This window comes from Panthera uncia (assembly GCF_023721935.1).
Source record: "Panthera uncia isolate 11264 chromosome B3 unlocalized genomic scaffold, Puncia_PCG_1.0 HiC_scaffold_1, whole genome shotgun sequence".
Taxonomy (NCBI): domain Eukaryota; kingdom Metazoa; phylum Chordata; class Mammalia; order Carnivora; family Felidae; genus Panthera; species Panthera uncia.
In genome coordinates, this window is record NW_026057582.1 from 45,781,781 (window position 1) to 45,802,701 (window position 20,921).

The window sequence follows — 20,921 nt, forward strand, 5'->3', positions numbered from 1 at the left end:
ATTTAGCTTTATTTTTATTTAAAGTTTTAACCTCAGTGTGCAAGTGGGGATGAGGGGCAGAGGAAGAGAATCTTAAGCAGCCTCCACACTCAGCCAGTGTGGAGCCCTACATGGGGTTCAAACCCATGACCCTGGGATCATGACCTGAGCCAAAAGAGTTAGCTGACTCTTTATTGACTGAGCCACCTCAGGCACCCCTGTATTTAGCTTTATTTTAAAAGCTGGTCAATTTGTAGCAATGTGGATGCAACTGGAGAGTGTTATGCTAAGTGAAATAAGTCAGGCAGAGAAAGACAGATACCATACGTTTTCACTCATATGTGGATCCTGAGAAACTTAACAGAAGACCAGGGGGGGTGGGGGGGGGGAGGGACAGAGAGGGAAGGAGGCAAACCATAAGAGACTCTTAAATCCGGAGAAGAAGGGGGGGGGGGGGGGGGGGTAAGGAAAATGGGTGATGGGCATTGAAGAGGGCACCTGTTGGGATAAGCACTGGGTGTTGTTGTATGGAAACAAATTTGACAATAAGTTATATAAGAAGAAAATTTAAAAAAAAGAAAGAAAAAAAGAAAATAAATAAAAGCTGGCCATTGGGGTGCCTCAGTGGCTCAGTTGGTTAAGCCTATGACTTTGGCTCAGGTCATGATCTCACGGTTCATGGGTTCAAGCCCCAGGTTGGGCTCTGTGTTGATAGCTCAGAGCCTGGAGCCTGCTTCAGATCTGTGTGTGTCTCTCTCTGCCCCTCCCCCGCTTGTACTCGGTCTCTCAAAAATAAAAAAATAATTTTTTTTTTTAAAGTTAGCCAGAGTATGTTTAAAATTTTCTAACTCATATTGTGAGTAAATTTGAGAAAATTGCATAAAACGTTTCATAATATATAAACTATATATTCACATTTTAAAGCATTATTTGCTTTGAAAAGATAGGGTGAAGTGACAGTTGTGATTTTTATCATGCCTCATATATTTTGTATTTTTATATTTCCTTGACTCTAAGATGCACATTTTTTATGCTAACATTTTGGAAATCAGGATGCGTTTTCTGATCAATGGCTTGCCACAGTTTATTCAACAATATTTTGCCTTTTAGTGGTATCTAAAAGAACAGTGTAGTGATAGCATCTTAGATTTGATGAAGAGTAGTATGTAGGCTGATGGGGAATATGGTACTGTGAACACAAGTAGTGTTGTTTTTAACAGGCTAGAAGCTGGTCTGTGGATGATTTATACTCTTTCCTTCAGACATGAATTTACTCACTTCCAACTCCAAGTTTGTTCAACTAATACTTAAGAAATATTCTTGAGCTAAAATTCAGGCCTTGCCTGGATTTGTGTGTGTGTGACCATACAGTGTTTTTGGAAGATACTCTTAAATGCTTAACATCCAATGTTTGTTCATCCTTATTAATCTGAGGTAGTAAAAGCAGCTTACTTTTACCTAGAAGACAACAATCTAAAGAAGTTCTGAGGCATAAGCAGTATAAATGAACGTTTCAATCTTTTTGAGGTATAATGGCACAACAGTTTTAATACAACCACCAATCTTCACAAAATAATTTTAATACTTTGTGCCTGGGCTAGCAGCATCTTGCACTGTGACATTCCTATACATACATAAGCATTTTATCCAAGTACAAATGTTAAAAGCAGAGTAACTTAAGCAATTCCCTATACAAAGGTAAATAGACACTGTAGGTTATTTTTCTTCTTGAATCATTTTTGCTGCATAGTAAATTGCAATTACATGTCAGTATAATGTTACTGATCTATAGAATACACTTTGAACTGTGAGGTATGGCAACTCCCTATGAGAGAGCTAACATGTAAACCTGAATATTTTGATTTTTTTTTTTTTTAGCTGCCATGGATGGGTAAGACAAAAAAATCCAGCATTCAAAGATCCTAGAAACTTATCTTTCTAAAAATAAAATAAAATCTTTTAGTAATCTTAGTTATTTCCTATCATTTCCATATTGGAGCATGTTTGGATGGACAAAGATAAAGTAAATACTGAAGTGAAGCTAAGTTTGTTATGGAATTATGGATTAAACCAGTCATTAAAAAAAAAAAAAAATCCGCCAGGTAACTGCTCATTTACTTTACATCAAGTTGAGATCCTGATGTGTGTGTGTGTGTGTGTGTGTGTGTGTGTGTGTATGCATCCCAACTTTATAATTCAAGATTGCAGTTAAATACTTCTAATTCACTTGAATTACCATGGTAATTAGACAATTAGAAACCTTATATTTTCTTAAAAAGGACATGCTTAACATTTTCTGACATTACTTCTAAACTCATATGAAGCACAAAATCCCCCTCCCCCCAAAACAAATATTCTGCTGTAAAAGTTAAGTGGTTGAGAGTTGGTATCAGAAGCCAGAAGCTATCATGGTTTAACATTTCCACCATAGAGTAGATACAAATAAAGGTAACTGCTCTTTAAACACATAATAGATAAGAAATTAACATGAACTAATTAAAATTAGAAGGTAAGAATACTGCCATTCAAGTTTGCATATTTTCAATACTTGTTTCATACTTTTAACGTGGACAGTAAAGCAGTTTTCCTGCAATTTCAGTTTAAATCCTTGCCCAGATAACATATTTAATGTCTAAAATTAGGTGCTACATCACTCATACATTATTCAAATAGTCTAGAAAAAAAGTCATGATTGGTTAAATGTATTATAGGTAACTATCACAAAACATCTGTAGAAATAAAAGAATTAACAGAAATGGAACCAAACAGAAGAAAGACTAGAAGAGCTACCAGAACTAGTTGAATTTAGGTAAAACAAACTTGGGGTGTTCTTACATGAAAGAAAAATAAACTTCATGTTTTGTCCCCATTAGTACTGTACTCAAGAAGATGATAGTCCCTTTTCCTAGCGTTCAAGAGACAGTCTTTAATATACAGTGCTGGGCAGGCACTTCAGTGACAACATAAAAATTACAGTGGTTAGAAAAAGTGGAAAATTACCAGCTTTAAATTAATAAATGACCAAATCTGTATTTTTGGCTAGACTAGAGAGGATATGTGTATTTAAGAAACTAATTTTAAAAATCTTAACTCCCTCATTTTAAAACCTAAATGTAGTATTACGAAGATTCTTTTAAGCAGAGTTTCTGCTGAATGAAGAAGCATCACAGATTATTAGATTGCAAGAGAGGTTTTTGCTGACCTATATAGTGATCTATATACAGGAAAGCTGTGTTATCTGGCATTTTGCCAAGTGGAATTTCTGAACACAATGCAAATCTTTACTGGACTACCACACCATGACCTAATCACACAACAGAATACAAGACCACAGTGGGATTAATCATAGGCTCTTCTCAGGGTGGTAAAATAGGGGAAGAGAAAGGAATCAGAAGAATACCACCTCGGTCAATAGGAATTAACTCTTAGTTAATAAAACAATTTTAATTCATTTCCACTCTCCTGCTATGCTGGATAAAAAAAAAGCTTTTTTACTGTATTATATTACATTGTAGGGAGGAAAGCAAAACAAGTAACTTGGTGTAATGGGTTACCTTGCATAGTACCTGATGGTACCAAGGGAATGTATGGAAATCATTCCCATCAGTAAAGCACCTCAAGAGAGGACTGAAAAATGAGATATAAAGGAGTTTTGTTTGTGCTACCCTAAATCAACTATAAAAAGTTAAAAACACTCCTCTCCTCCCTCATGGCATACTTAAAATAGCAAAAATGTTTTTCTTAGAACAATCTTTATATGTATAAATAAAAATATGGAGAATTAAGGATCCATAAAGTGACTTTGTTAATGCAAATTATGGGGGAAATTTGGATTAACTCAATGTAAAGAATTAAAACACTAATTTTAAATACAATGAGGTTTCCCACAAACCACTTTCCCCAATAAATGCATCTTCAAGAAAAGCTGCTATCTGAGCCAGAACAACCTCACAGACTCATTAAGACAACATAAAATGAAGGAGTAAATATTTCACATTAATAACTTACTGAGGTTTCTTTAAGCCGCAGACTCTGTTTTAACTAATTTGTGGTTAAAAAGAAAAATAAATTACAAAAGAACGTTAAAAACTTTTCACCGTTATACATACTAATTTAGAGGTCGTGAAGATTTATTTTTTTATTTTTAATTTTTTAATAATGCAAGGCACTTTTCTCTTTTGGGCTTCATTTAGAAAAAAAAATAGTGCTACATTGGTTATTAGATTCTATTTCGAACTATTTTGGACAGAGAAAAAATGGGGTCGGCAACTCTAAAAAGAACAAACACAACATTTGGCTGTTAAGGAAAAAAGGAAAGTCACTCAAAAGTCTAAAACTCCTTGTTTTTAGCATCTGGTATCACCAAGCAAAACATCTTCCTTTGTTCATTATACTTTTTTTCTTTAGAATAAACAAATTACGAAGATAATAGGAATAGAAGCGATACTTGGATCATGTTAAAGTAAGAAGAGTTGGCTAATGTCATGATTCAAAGATTATTAATAAGGGATAAAGAAGTTTAAAAAAATAAAAGGGTAATGAAGCTACTGAATTATACTAAAACAGGTATGTGGCAGATTTCTGCATTTGCTAATGTTTCCATAAGAGGTTCCATCATAAAAGTGAACTGTAAAATTATTTTTAAAATGTAATATATAGAACACAAAATGAATTTTTAGCAAACTTTAGGAAATTCTCGTTATAAATTACCCAGATTTTATAAACAAATCCCCCCTAACTTGCATTTTGTTTAAAGTAATAACTTTATATCATACAAATAAATTTCAAGTATGAAAAGTGCATTATTGCAATAATACCTCTTTGCAAGTCCAAAATTCTTGGTTTATAATAAAACTGTAAAGTGTAAAAAAAAAAAAAAAAAAAAAAAAAGAAGAAAGGAAAAAGAAAAAAGGAGTAAAACCATCAGTGCCATCTATTGCAGAAGTCCAACATCTTCTTAAAATGTTGCTCAACAAGTTGCAGAGAAACACGTCTGGAAGCAACATATAATTGGAAAAAAAAAAAAAACTACTTGTATTTTTACCATTTTACATTATTATTGTCTCTAGTATTTTCTCCTTCCCAAATAGAAATTCACATCCTCTGTAATCTTGCTCTCGAGTCAGCCATTTTGTGCAGTTGCCACTTGCATGTTTCCAAAATCATCTTCTTCTTCATGTGTTCTCTTCAAACTGCCTAAAAATTATTGCATGAATATAACATATAATGGGAACTTAAATAAGTCCAATTGCTACAATGTTAGATCTAGTAAAAATTTCATTTTCATAAATGTATGGATATTCACTAGAATTCCATGACTGAATTTTTAGTGAATGTTAGTAAATTCTTCTGTTACCCAAACAATTTTATATCTTCATGACAGGATATATTTCCCCTCTTGAGAATTAACTATGTCTTAGATATTACAAATAACAATCATTAATACTTATTTATTTACTTATTTATTTTTTGGGGGGGGGGGGGCAGACAGAAGATCCGCACTGAGAGCAAAGAGCCCGATGTGGGGCTCGAACTCACAGTCTCTTGTGTGAGATCATGACCTGAATGGAAGGCAGATGCTTAACCGACTGAGGCACCTAGGTGCCCCACAATCATTAATTTTTAAAATATCTTGAAAACAGAATTTTTAAAGAGAGAATGGTACCTAAATGTTTGGTTGCCAAGTTTGTTTTTTAGGCACCATAAACCTGTGACTTTGAACATAAAATTTAAGAGATTAATTTTGTATTTTTGCAATCTTATTTTTGAGATATGATTATCTTTTTGCTTTCATAGACACTGCTGAAAATATTTTTCCAGTGAAGCTGTGGTTTGATTACCAAGAAGTCTAAAACTAAGAGAAAGGATGGCATGTCACAGAGCAGATTTTATTTTACCTACTCTTTACATCAAAGTCTGCTAGTACAGAAATTTTCCACATAGAATCAAAGTTACCCCTATATGGCCAATAGTTATAGTCAAGAAATTTGAGTCTCCATGGAGGAAAACTTAGGGGAACAATTAAAATGGTAAAGGGTCTACTGTGTTATTTGCCTAACAATGGCACAAGCTTAAAGTTATGCCCAAAAGGTTGGGCTAAATCATGGTAATAATGTTGTATCAGAGGTTGGATTCTAACATGAAACTAATGTCTCACTATAAGATCAATAAAATAAAGATAGAATATCAAGGCAATGGGATGAAGAAAATATGCTAGCCATAAAGCTAAATACAGCTGGTCTAGCTGAGTTTCAGATGAAGTGCTGAACTTGGATCTAAAAGAGGTAAGAGACATCAACAACTAATGCAAGCAGAAAGTGAGGAGGTACAAATAAAGCTCTAGAGTATAGGAATTCCAAATAACTAGGGATTGGAGGAAGTTTAAGTTAATCATCCTTTCTCTTGAGTAACGTGTGAACTAAGTTTTTAAGGGTAGAGAGACAATGTGATGCACTCTAGGTGGAGAAAAGAAGACACAAATGAAACCATGAGTTCAGTTTTCTGGAATGCATATATAAAGAGGAACTCTGAGAGACACCAAGATCAGAAGTGCCTTTACTTACTATGACACTCTATGTTTTCTTCTGTAGGAATAAAACCAATGAAGGCTTTTGTACAGGAAAAATACATTAGAACTATCTTTTATGAACTATCTTCTATGAAAATAAATCTGGCAAGAATGTACAGAATAAACCAAGTTAGAGTTTGGATAGGAGGCCAATATGAACCTGAAATAGACTGAGATTGAGTAAAAAGGAAAGGATACAAACAAGGGTAACAAAGGTCTTGGAGAAGAAAGATAAAGTTAAAAGATTTTGAGAGCATGCTTGGATCATTAACTTTGAAAATAATGGAGAGAATACTCTGAAAAAGGGAAGAAAGGGAGAAGGGACTGAAATATTGATGACAAGAGAAAAACTGGGGTGGCTCACGTTAGTCACCCTATTTAACTTGAAACATGCTTTCACTTATTTAACCATCTTTTATTTTTAGTAAGATCATGGAGTGTACTTAAAGCCCCTTCTCCAGATCCCTCTTATTTTAATCTTTACAGCAGTTACACCACTTAAAGACTTAAACTAAAACGAAGCAGAAATGTGATCTTCTAACTAGCCTATTCTATTAACCAAGTACAGTGGTGTTTACACAGTAGAAGCTCAATACACATGTATTTAGTATAAAATTAAAATTTACAATTACCTTGTTTTAATTCAATAGTCTGCCCCAAGTTTTCTAAACAATTTAAATTGTTCAGTATAACCAATAAAGAGCAAAAGATGCTTTCTACCTTTCATACCATCATCTCTCTCCCCAACCTTCTCCAAAATGAAAAAACATCCTTACCTGTGGGTCCAGAATGAACGGATAATGACCTTTCTATCTGGAGTGGTGACATCATCTGTATTGTTAATTTTGCTAGGTAGATGGCTTCATATTCCTAAAAAAGATTTAATTAACTTGAATATACATTTAAATTCTTGGGTACCCAAAACAGTGGTTACCATGTTCATTACTGGTATTCTTATTGATACTGAAAAATCTGGTGCCATAATTGTTGTAAGAGAAATACAGGTTTAAAATTCTGACCTCATAATTTTGCATTTACTGATGAAACTATAAATCAAGTCAAGCTAATTGCTTGCACTAGGGTATCATACGTTGAACTGCTGGTATATGTTCTCTGCCACTGGGGCATCAGCTATATGATCTCTGACTTCCTCTGTTAAAACACAAGCCTTTGCGGTGTTAATTACATGTTATCTAAGCTCCTCTGTTAAAACACACACACACACACACACACACACACACACACACACACACACACCACAAACCCAAACAAGCAATCTCATAAAATGACTAAGAATAAAATGAAATAAAGTTCAATAAAGATAAAATGTTTTCGTAGAATATTTTATTATTTTTTTAATGTAACTTATTACTCCTTTCTCCTCATTTCACCTTAATACTGTATTGCTCCCTATTTTGGAGAAGAGTTATTTGTTTAATATTTATTTTTGAGAGACAGAGTGTGTGCACATGCAGGAGGGGAAGAGGCAGAGAGAGAGAGGCAGAGGATCCCAAGTAGGCTCCACACTGATAGCAGAGAGCCCAACATGGGCTCTAACTCATGAACTGCGAGATTATGACTTCAGCTGAAGTCAGACGCTCAACTGACTTAGTCACCCAGGCACCCCTTTAAAAATGAGACTAATAAGGCATTTAATGGATTCAAATATGTATTTGATTTTCTGATCCCTTAAAATTAATAGTCCTCTACCTCCAAACATGGAAAAATAAAGGCATTTCTATCCCTCTCCTCTGATAATAGAGAACACCTCATTTGATGAAACTAGGAAACAACCATAACCGTAAATATGAGAAGAATGAAAACTAAAGAAATAATTACCAAATAGGTCAGAATAGTGGTTACCTTTATAAAAGGAGAAAGAGTGTCTGTGATTGGGAAGGGGCATCACAGGGCTTTTGAGATCCTAGCATAGGTTCAGTTTCTTGACCTAATGGTGGTTACATGAATGTGTATTTACATCTTATGCATTTTCTATATGTGTATTATATTCCACAGTAAATTAAGAAAAAAAAAAATGGAACCAGACAAGCTAGAACACAAGATGCCTGACTGCAAAAATCAGGCAGAATGGGTACACTTCAGAGTTCTCCAAAGAAAGATGGTGTGCCTAAGATAAAACTAATAAGCCTTTAAATAGTATGATGATCAGGAAATGTGAGTGGGCTGTGGGGTGAGGTAGGGCTTATCAGGGAAAATGTAAATGCCCACACATGATATTTTTGCAAGAAACAGGCTATATGATAGTAAGGTGAAGTATGAAGCCAAGTATCTGATCTTAGTTAAAAATAAAACCTTAACCAGTAATTCTCCAAGTCTGGCTATACCTAAAGATCACCGGAGAGGCTTGAAATACATATATAGGGGCATCTGGGTGCCTCAGTTGGTTAAGGATTCAACTTCAGCTCAGGTCATTATCTCAGGATTCATGAGTTCAAGTCCCGCGTCAGGCTCTGTGTTGACACCTCGGAGCCAGGAGCCTGTTTCAGATTCAGTGTCTCCTTCTCTCTCTGCTCCTCCCCTACTTGTGCTCTCTCTGTCTGTCTGTCTCTCTCTCTCTCTCAAAAATAAAAAAAAAACTTAAATATTAAGTCTCACCCCCAGTGATTCTCACTTAATTGGTTTAGCTTAGCTTCCTCTGGGTGATTCTAACATGCATGAGGTGTTCATCAATCTAAATGAGAAAAACCTGTGACATGGGGTGGGGGGCTCTGCTTCCTACTCCATCGAGTAGTCATACCACCAGAGAAAAGTGTTGGTAAGAAAGTCTTCTAAGACAACTGGGAAAATTTAAGCTATCTGTCTTTCCCAACCACTACCCAGGTTCCTCTCCCACAACTTCACTGTTGGGCAAATAGCTGATCTAAGAAGAATACTTCTAATTCAAAGATGACCTATAATCAAAAAGGAACCGTTGTAGGTTTTTTAGCATAAAGATGTCACAAGGGGAAAAAAAGCAACATTATAAACCAAAAGTCATATGAAGAACACAGCATGAAAATCACTCCATGGGGGCGCCTAGGTGGCTCAATCAGTTAAGTGTCTGGCTTTGGCTCACGTCATGATCTCACTGTTTGTGGGTTTGAGTCCCATGTCGGGCTCTGTGCTGACAGCTCAGGGCCTGGAGATGGCTTCAGATTCTGTGTCTTCCTCTCTCTCTGCCCCTTCCCCACTCACGCTCTGTCTCTGTCTCTCTCAAAAATAAATAAAACATTAAAAAAAAAACAAAACGAAAATCACTCCATAAAGCAAATGAACATGATTAATTCTCCATGAAGTCAATGAGAATATGACATTTCTGAAATGAATACAAAGAAGAGATAAAAGGACTCAAGGAAGAAATGTAGTAATGAAAGAGATGACATATCAACTCTCAAGGTCAATGGGTTAATAAACAATAAATATAATAAACTCAACAAAGAGAATAGACCATACTATCCATTTCTGGCATAATATCAATTTCCTCTGTTCTCCTGGAATTGCCCAGACAGCAAATATGCTAGATTTTAGAAAACAAACAAAATCCCCCCTAATAACCCTAATTTCCCCTCCAGCTGTCATTTCTGTTTTCCCCTTCAAAGCATAATTCCTGCAATTATCTATTCTTGCTGTTCACATTCCTCTCTTCCCATTTTTCCCTGAATGCTGAGCAATTAGGCTTATCCTTTGCCTTCTACTGTTTGTCAAGGACACCAATAACCTCATGTTCCTAACCTAATGTTAATTCTCAGCCCTTATCTTATTTGACCTATTATCAGCCTTTGTAGGATCATTCCCTACTTCTTCAAACACTTCCTTCACTTGACTTCTCAAACAAGCCACCCTGATTTTTTTCCTATCCCATTGGCCATTCTTTTCGATCTTTTCTGCTAATTCCTCATCTCCCCACCCTCTACATGTTGGAGTGCATCAGGGTTGTTTTGGAACTTCTTCTCTATCTACATTCCCGTAGTGATCTCACCCAGTCTCAGGGCTTTCATTGGCATTTATATAATACTGATTAGATATATGGTTCTTTCCCCTGAAGTCTGGACTTTGATATGTATAACTGCCTACCTCCTAACAGCCCTCTCTACCTTAATGTAACCAAAACCGAACTTGATTTTATTCCCCTTAAATCTTCTCATGCAGTTTCTTTCATATCTTCCATAAAGGCTTAGATTCATCTTAATCTTCTCTCTTCACATCCAATCCATCAGCAAATCCTGTCAGCTATACTGTCAAATCCAAAATGTGATCTCTTCTCACCTCTTCCCTTGCTACCATTTTTGTCCAAACTAATATTTCTTTTGAATGTAGGGATTTAGGAGGTAAGGGCAGAAGCAAGTATTCCTAATACCCATTAGAATGCTATTGCAATAATGCAGTCAAAGGAAAATTAAGGGAACAAGCCATGCAGATGTTTGGGGGAAAGCATTCTAGGTGGGGGGAATAAGGGCAAGTGCCTTGAGATGAGAACATGCATAGTATTTTCAAGGAATTGTGAGAAGGTCAATGTGACTGGAACATACATAGTAAGCAAATGAGATAGTAGGAGATTAGAACTGAAAGGTAAAGGACTGCAAGTGTAAGGCTATAAAAGTCATTGTAAATAAGGCCTGTGGCTTTTATTTTAAGTGGAGGGATAACCTGTAATAAGATTCTGGCTATTCTGCTGAGTAAACTGTGTTGAATATAGGATACTGTAAATTTCATAAGAAATACATATATTCTACAAAAAGAAAGATTAAAAAAAAATTTTTTTTTAATGTTTATTTTTGAGAGACAGAGACTGAGTGCAAGCAGAGGAGGGGCAGAGAGAGAGGGAAACTTCACAGAATCCAAAGCAGGCTCCAGGCTCGAAGCTGTCAGCACAGAGGCCGATGCAGGGCTCAAACTCACAAACAGCGAGATCATGACATGAGCTGAAGTCAGATGCTTAACCGACTGAACCACCCAGGTGCCCCCAAAAAGAAAACTTTAAAACACTAGAGGACATAAAAATTGATTTGAATAAATGGAATATATAGTTAGAGACAAAGACTAAAAAAATGTAAGGTATCAATTCTTTCTGAACTGTAAACATAGTTATAAAATAAAAAATATAGAGCCCTTTTCAGTAAAGCTCACACACACAATGTTAAAACCTTGCCAGGAAAATTCTAGAAAGAACATTAATGAGGGAATCTTGAGCTATACCATAACTTACTTATATAATATAGTATTTAAAATTGTTTGTGACACAATTGCAGCAGTAAGCAGAGCAATGGAATAGAACACAAAGTCCAAAAATAGGCCCAAATATAGATAAGAGTTCACTATATAATAAAAATAGCATTTCAACTCAGTTGGCTAAAAATACGTTCCTTAATATATAAAGAGCTCTTATAAACCAATGAGAAAAATATCAATAATGTGATAGAAAGATGGGCAAACCACTGGAGTTGCCACTTTTACCACCATGATGACAATGATCAGAAAAATCTGATAAAATATTTTTGGCTATTGGTGCTGAATGTGATATTGGGAAAAAGGTACTTCCAGTTTCCTGGTGGCTTACATTATTTAAGCCTTTTAAAAGACTACGTGATAACATCAAATTTCAAATGCCTCTGACCCAACAATAGCTCTCTCTATATATGTATATATCTTACAGGCATATTCACACATGTAAACAAAGATGTACCTACCAGGATACTTTTCCCAATATTGTTCATAATCATGAAAGACTAGAAACAATCTAAAGGTTTATGTATAAGGAATTAATAATATAAAGTTATGATGCATATATACATATATGTATATATACATATAAAAATGCTGGTACAGTTGTATATATATTGTTGAATTTTAACCATAAGTATATATAATACCATAAGTATATATAAGTATATATTACTTTAAATAAAAAAATCAATTTAAAAAGACAACGTTTTTACACAACAGGGTTAAAAGGCAAAGAAACTTATTTACTCCTGCATAACTGGATGGAATGAGTAAGAAGACATCCTTTAATCCATAATTTTCCTTTTTGGAAAAAATTAAACTAGTTTAATCAGATACCTCACAGGTTTATCTTACTGTCTTTTTAGTTCATCTTCTAGGCACCAACAAAATTTGAAACATGGAAAAAATAAGGCCTATAATATAGAAAATAAAATATAAAAGCTTCTATACATAGTATACTTAGAATCAAAACTCTTGTCTCTGTGTGTACAATCAAAATAGAGGGAAAAAAATGAAATTTCTAATAATTATTTTATCTTACATTTAACGATGTGCCTTTAACCCTTTTTTCACAGTAATAGCAGCTTTTAAGAAAATACTTTTGAGTGGCGCCTGGGTGGCTCAGTTGGTTAAGCATCCAGCTTTGGCTCAGGTCATGGTCTCATGGTTTGTGAGTTTGAGCCCAGTATTGGGCTCTGCACTGACACTGTGGACTCTGCTTGGGATTTTCTCTTTCCCTTGCTCTCTCTTAAAATAAATAAACTTAAAAAAAAAAAAAAAAAGAAAAAGAAAAAACTTTTAACTGGAAATGTAAACTTGAATAAAAAATCAAATTAGGGGGTGCCTGGTTGGCTCAGTTAGAGGAGCATGCAACTCTTGATCTCGGGGTCCTGAATTCAAGCCCCATGTTAGGTGTATAGATTATATTTAAAATAAATTTGAAAAGTTAAAAAAAAATAATAAAATTAAATAAATAGATTATGGCAATTTTTAGGTATTTAAAGTAAATTCTACATTTAATCTACATGGACGTAAGAAAATGAATTATCCTATTTTCTGATACCTTAAAGAGGAAGAAGAGAAAAGTTACCTGAAGTTGATGGACAAATCCAGCATTAGGATTAATACAAAATCTTCTTTCTTGAACATAAGCAAATGCATCTCTGAAAACAAAAAAAGAAAACTAAGGTGATGTTATTATTTCATGAGTAATCTCACTTTTTTCATAATTTACCTAAAATAAGAACTTATCCCAAAAATTTACCTAAAATAGGAAATCATATACAGCTTTTACTACAGAGAGGTGGAGATGTAGAGGAAAAATCGACAGCATGGTCAGATGAAATATCACAATCCCGCTTATTTACCAGCTTGTGTTCTAAGGGAAGCTGCTCAACTTTCTAAACTTTATTTTTCTCATCTGTAAATTAGGGATTATAATAATTCCTATCTAGATAGGCTACTGTGAAGATGGAAGATATAAGTGTAAAGCACCTTTGTAGAGCATCTATCACACAGTACATGCTCAAAATATTACCATTGTTTAAACAAGGAGAACTATATCTACTCCCTTGTGTTGTTGTAAGGCTTAAATGAGATAAAAGAGCCTGGAATAGTACCTGCCACAGACCCAATGTATGGAAGCTATTTTCACCATTATTACTGACAAGACACCAAATAATAAAGAGAATATATAAAACATAACGTCTAGCCAGCATTTATCTTTTTCAATTAAATAAATGAAGGATTTGTATTCAAATAATATTAAGAATTGACACTTTTTATTTAGAGAGACAGAGTGAGAGTGTGCAAGCAGGTGGGGGGAGAGGCAGAGGAAGAGGAAAAGAGAGAATCTTAAGTAGGCTCCATGCCCAGTACAGAGCCCAATGTGGGCTTCGATCTCACAACCCTGAGATCATGACTGAGCCAAAATCAAGAGTGGAACACTCGACCAACTGAGCCACCCAGGTATCCCTAGGAACTGACACTTTTAAGAAATTTAAACACAAAGGATACCAAACAAATTAAACAAGTATTTGAATGTCTAGTATGTATTAGTCATGTGGATCCAATGCTGAATACAGCTCAAATGAAGAGACTAACAGAGAACATGATACAATGATGGATAAGTTGATACAGGCATATCACACAAAGTTTCACTGGCCATGTTAAAAATTATTAAGGATCAGAAACCTTTGAGAGCTTTTTGGGGGTACGGTGATTATATGACCAGATTTATCTTTTGAAAAGTTCACTCCTACTGTAGTGCAGAAAAAAACGGACTGGAGAAACAAAAGGATACATAAAACCACTATGAAGGCTACCATTGGAAGAGCCCAGGAAAGACATGATTGGAGCTTGGATTGAAGATTAAATGATGATGAAGAGAAAGATAAAGTGACAGATTCAAGGTATATTTTAGGACATAAAACAGGTTGGTAAAGGGTCAGTTTAGGAGGTAAGGAATGAATGACAAGGAGGTGTCAATGATTACAAGATTTCTAACTTGTACAAGACACACTAAGAACAGGAAACACTGTACATTGACCAGTTTTTTCTTTTGTTCTGGGACTCTCTCTCTTTTGTCTAGGTAGTATGCTTGGAAAAGTTGATTCTGGATAAGAAAGACTACACTGAATTATGAACAGAAGATGAAACAGTGCCTAGGTAATTTTTCACCCAACTATTGTTAAAGGAAAACGTAATAAATTAGCCTTTTATAATTTTTTTAACGTTTATTTATTTTTGAGAGAGAGAGAGAGAGAGAGAGAGAGAGAGAGAAACAGAGTATGAGTGGGGGAGAGGCAGAGAGAAAGGGACACACAGAATCTGAAGCAGGCTACAGGCTCTGAGCTGTCAGCACAGAGCCCAACGCAGGGCTCGAACTCATGGACTGTGAGATCATGACCTGAGACAAAGTCGGACGCTTAACCAACTGAGCCACCCAGATGCCCCTAGATTAGCCTTCTAAACAAGGGAAGCAATAAACATCTGTGTGTACGAGTTTGTGTGTGTGTGTGTCTAAGTTTTTAAACTCAGACTGAACAATTCTCTGGTAGTAAATAATTACTTTTCCAAGGGTTATTTCCAACTTTAACTATCATAGCTTCTTAAAATAACATTTAGCACTAGTTCCCTAAAACCACAAAATATTAGCCTAAAGTATATCTACACAAGGTAGACAAGCTACAAAGGTTAAATGACTAAGCATGGAATATAAGAACCTGCCTAATCAAACATGACTAGACGACAAAATGATGAAGAGAATATCAACTTCAAACTCCCAAACTGTTTCCATTAAGCTTCATTTTAATGAGAATTTAAATTGGCTAGGTTTCAGAGTACTTTCTTACCTGTACTTCATTCCAAATGTTTCCATAATGTATGCAATAACAAAGGCAGCACTGAAGAGGGGGAAAATATTTTAGAAAAAAATAGAAAACACAACTCATTAATTAAATGCTAGGAAAAAAAGATAATCTCTAACTTCATACCTCCTGGAGATCCCTGCATTTCCATGGACAAGAACTTTTCCTGAAAAACAAGAAATAATTACTCTGACAATATCTATCTATCTATCTATCTATCTAATTCAGCAACTAAAATATATTGAAACCATGTACTATACCATAGTAAGATAAATCCTTTCTTAAACGTTTTATGTTTTATACATACCATTTAGATACTTATTAACTTTCAAGTTTTACAATTTATATTACCTGTAGACTTTGAAATTAAAGACATTTAAAGCTGACCCAGAATTCAAAAATGGTTGTATAGGGTTACTTAAGAAAGCCTATCCAAATGAAACAAGGAGTTGGGAAAAAACAAATTTGGGAATAGTCTATTACATACAATTCCAACTTCCATACCCTTCATTTAAGACAAATGGTAACTAAAAAATTAACTATAACACATAATCTCCTGAAAATAAACACTGGCTACATAAAGAAATTACTATTTACCTCCAGTCTGTAAGCTTCCATCAATAAATTCTTTAGTCTGAAGGCAAAAGACATGTGTTTTAATAAAACATCTGGAGTAATATAAGCATAAAATACACAGAATAAAAAATTATTGAAAAAAATTCCAGCTAATTTATATGAATGCAAATCACCTTAATTCAAGAATTTCCAAAATACTACAAATGTGACTTTACAATTTTTTTAAATTATACAGGAGCTAAAATTTTATTTGAATTTAATAAATTCAAGGTGTGATTTCTCAGATATTTAGCGATCATAAAATGGTTTTAATAATAAATTTTCTTTAAATATAATCCCACAATTTTCAGTCATAACAAAGTAAAAGTAGCATGGGAAAGAATTAGTTTCATTATTATTAAGTTTTAGAACCATAATTAAGAGGTCAAATCACAAATTCTAAATATTAAAATATTTTATACCTACCATGGGAAAATAACGTATTATATTTTCAACTGGATTATCTGCAATATCCAAGACTAAATATCTGAAAATAGAATATTTTGTGATAAGCACACATTCAGATAAAATTCTATCTATGTATAAAAAAATTTACAAAATTTCTTGGCAACCAAGAAAATAATGCAAAACAACTTTCAAAGTGTCATATTCCCAAGAACTGGGTCATAGATTTTATATTGCTTAAATACATACATAGCATTTTTAAATGCTTCAGCCTTAAATAACAAGTTAATATTTCTCTGATATTTTATAGTATAAAAAATTTATCTAGTTAAAACTGTAAAATCCCAAGAAGGAAGAAACTTTCCTCTATATTAGAGTGGACCTAGAATATAAAGACAAAAAGTGTCTGTATTCCTTATTGTTATTCTTCTATTTCTACTAACTTCCCCATGGATTAGAAGATTCTTCTCTGAGTGGCCCTGTGACCACTCCTCACAACCCTATATAGAACGATTCAGAGTAAGCCCAAAGTCTCAAAGAGAGGAAGGTAATCAAAATAGGAAGTCTGATGGAGCCAGAATGATGGGAGTCAAATATTCATTGCTTGAACTAACCTTCAGTAGAGAAAAAAAGAAAAAAAAAAAAAAATTCAACCAAGAGACCACCTGTCCTACAATTTTACACTTTGGAAAACACTGAAAATAAGATATTACTCATATGCTAGGCTTATTTTATTTTGTGAAAAACTTCCATTTCTAACCTATCCAAGACTACTTGCTTATTAATACATCTATAGTAATTAAGTTACAAAATTAATTTTTAAAGTCAATATTGCCTTAAAAATTACAGTTCTTATTTAGGTGGTTAACAACTTCAGTAAATTCCGGGTTTATCACAGAGAACCCAAAACTCAGTATCCAAGGATAATCCAATGTAAAAACCAAAAGGATTCTGACAATGGCTGTCTCCTCAAGTGATTTTGTAGACTGAACTGTTACATAAAACACAGCTTCATAAAAAAAAAAAGTTAATTCAGAATCAATCTAGCATATTTTATTGCACACCATTTTGAGTGTCAAAAACTATTAGCAGAACTATCAATCTATAAGCCAATATTCTAAATCTAAGGAGAAAGAATTCTTCCATTAGGATAAAATAGCTGCACACAGGACATTTTGGTACTAAAAACAAAAACACAAATTAGAAATGTATAGGATGGCATTTTAAAATATCACACTTTAATTTTCTTTAATATATGTAAGTCTATATGTGTGTATGCATAATACACATATGTATGATAGAGTAAGATTTAGAAGGAACATGCCAATATGTTAACTAAAGTGTTTTCTCTGGGTTGTGGAATTGTGGATGATTTTATATTTTTCTTAGTGTCATTCTGTATTTTCCATAGTATCTATAAAGAAGAAGGATTTCTTTCACAATTAGAAAAAAAATTCAATCTATTTTATTTTAGAATAGAACATCTCTTTGTTAAAATAAGTTTTTAGGGGCACCTGAGTGGCTGAGTCAGCTAAGCATCTGCCTTCGGCTTAGGTCATGATCTTGCTGCTCATGAGTTCAAGCCCGGCTTCGGGCTCTGTGCTGACAGCTTGGAGCCTGGAGCCTGCTTCAGAATCTGTGTCTCCCTCTCTTGCCCCTCCCCAACTCATGCTGTCTCTCTCTCTCTCTCTCTCACACACACACACACACAAATAAACATTAAAATTTTTATAAATTTAAAAAATTTATAAAATTTTTAAAAAGTTTTTATTAACTGAAAAATATGTACACATGGTAAAAAATTCTAACAGTATAAAAATATTTGCAATAAAAAAGTAGGCCCTTCTACCAGACTCTAAATTTCTCTTCTTAGAAGCAACCACTGTCAAATTTCTGGTGTGTTAGTCTAGAAATTTTCCATGCATATACAAGAACCTATGTCTAATGTATGTATTTTTAAACACATTGAGAGTATATATACACTTGGTTGTACACCTTGCTTTTTTAATAAATATTAATGATTATTCCATATCAACACAGAAATATTTCATTCTTTTTCATGGTTATAGGATTCTATTGTACATTCACACTATACATATATATATATTTTTTAATTTTTTAATGTTTATTTTTGAGAGAGCGTACACACAAGTGGGGGAGGGGCAGAGAGCAAGAAGGACCTAGAATATGAAGGTTTCAGGCTCTGAGCTGTCAGCACAGAGCTGGATGTGGGGCTCAAACTCACAGAGTGCAAGATCATGACCTGAGCCAAAGCTGGATGCTCAACTGACTGAGCCACCCAGGCACCCCTACACAATATATTTCAGAATGTCCTGTTCTGATGGAAAATCAGGTTGCTTTCATTTTTACAATCAATCAATCAATCAATCAGAGAATTACAACAATATGTTTTATATAGATACACAGTATCTCTAGAATATTTGAGTTAATAGTAGCTACCTCCCAAGAGAGAAGCTGGAGCTTGGGTTTAGAGGAGAAAAGAGACATACTTTATTTACACACATTTTTGCACCCTTTTTTATATCACTGTAATATAGAGATTTATTTTTAAAATAAAGTTAAAATAAAACTAAAAACCATTAGATGCTCAACCACACTCATTAGAAGATAAACGAGAAAGGCAAATTAGAACTACGTGAGACATCATTTTTACTCTAGAAAATTGGGGAAAATTACAACTGTTTTACAATTTGTCTTAGAGATACCAAGGAAATAGTCTCTTCTCATTCACTTCATAGTAGGAACGTAAACTGATACAACTCATTGGGGGGCAATTTGCAACATCCATTAAAATTTTAAATGCTCATATTCTTTGATGCAATAATTCCACTTCTACACTTTATCCAACTGATATATTCACACATGAATTAAATGAAATGCATGGGAATACCTGCTATATTAGCAAAGACTGGAAACAATCTAAATACCCAACAACAGGAGACAGACTGAATAAATTTTAGTATAGCTATTCAATGGATTACTATGAAAATTTAAAAAATCAGTGCAGCTCTCTAAGTAATGATATGAAGCAATCTCTAAAAGTAAATTAAAAAAAAAAAAATCTTTAAGCCAGTGTAAAAAATAAAAGTTTATCTGTAGGACTGTTTGTATATACAACATAATCCTGGAAGGATACTCAAAGAGTAACAGTGAATGCTTCTAGAGGGGAACTGGCTATCTAAGGGATAAGGATACGGAAACTTTTCAGTATACTGTACATGCTTTTGAATCTTTAAAATTCTGCATTATATGATTTAGTTACTTATTTAAGAATTTAAAGAAGTTTATTTTTTAAATGATATACCTAGATGAGCATCCTTATAAAACAGATATGTACAGAAGTCTGCTATAATAAAATTAACTTGAAATAAAAATACATGTTTGCTACCCATAACATTTTAATACATCACAACCATAATTCTTACCTAAATAATTGTTGAAAGTTTGGTTTAACAAAGTTTGCTTCAATATTTTGTCTTATGCATATTATATGGGTTATTCCATATTTCTGTAGAATAGGTAGCTATAAAAAGAGAGGGACAAGGGAGAGAAATAGTTTAAAATACAAAACATCGCCTTGCTGTAACACAGGTGTCTGAAATACACAGGACTGAACATTAAAATTACATAGCCACATCTGAACTTTAGGCACAGGGTATTAAAGCTAATTTTACAATAATTTACCTGAAGTGATCGGTAAAATATTTCAATGATTTAAGATTAATATATACTACATAAGCTCAAAAGGCTAATAAGATTATTTTACATCCATAATTTTAGGGCTTGTTGAGACCTTAAAGATCATTTATTTGGTAAACAATACTATATAGTGGTTAAAGGCTTTGTAGTCATGAGAATCCCAACCTCTATCTTCCAGCTCTGCTAATGACCTGAGCTCTGTGGTTAGGTACTAACCTTTCCACTGAGTGGTTAGATGAATTACATAAGATAATATATGTAAGGAATTTGGCACAGTGCCTGGGGCACATGGCAAGCGTTCAGTAAATGGTAATTACATATACTGACTACAAACTTTATTCTTTAGAAGGGACTGCTAAGACATAAACAATTATTGAACATCACTGACATAGTTAATTGGAATACCAGGGCCCAAATCTCCCTGCCTCTTTCAGTACGCTTTTTCTGATACAAGCCAGAATTAACATATACAGTTCACAGACTAAAGTTTCAGTTTAAAAATTTTTCTCAAGTTAACTGGCAACTCCAAATGATATATTCTG

At 34.0% G+C, this 20,921-nt stretch overlaps 1 protein-coding gene across 2 annotated transcripts in view; it reads right to left on the bottom strand.

Annotated features, from left to right (window-relative positions):
* Window positions 1-1,480: 1,480 nt before the first annotated feature.
* The window catches only part of STYX (serine/threonine/tyrosine interacting protein), a 37,390-nt gene continuing 17,949 nt past the window's right edge, over window positions 1,481-20,921 (bottom strand). Inside the window, exons 5-12 of one of the 2 annotated variants that reach the window (XM_049611565.1) lie at window positions 20,106-20,203; window positions 16,681-16,741; window positions 16,237-16,273; window positions 15,766-15,805; window positions 15,625-15,675; window positions 13,362-13,434; window positions 7,324-7,417; window positions 1,481-5,175 (exon numbers count right to left, since the gene is read on the bottom strand). In XM_049611565.1, coding sequence (XP_049467522.1) covers window positions 5,102-5,175; window positions 7,324-7,417; window positions 13,362-13,434; window positions 15,625-15,675; window positions 15,766-15,805; window positions 16,237-16,273; window positions 16,681-16,741; window positions 20,106-20,203 — 528 coding nt within the window. In that variant the 3' untranslated portion in view covers window positions 1,481-5,101. The remainder of the gene's footprint in view (window positions 5,176-7,323; window positions 7,418-13,361; window positions 13,435-15,624; window positions 15,676-15,765; window positions 15,806-16,236; window positions 16,274-16,680; window positions 16,742-20,105; window positions 20,204-20,921) is intronic. The other variant, XM_049611566.1, reaches the window with a different exon arrangement.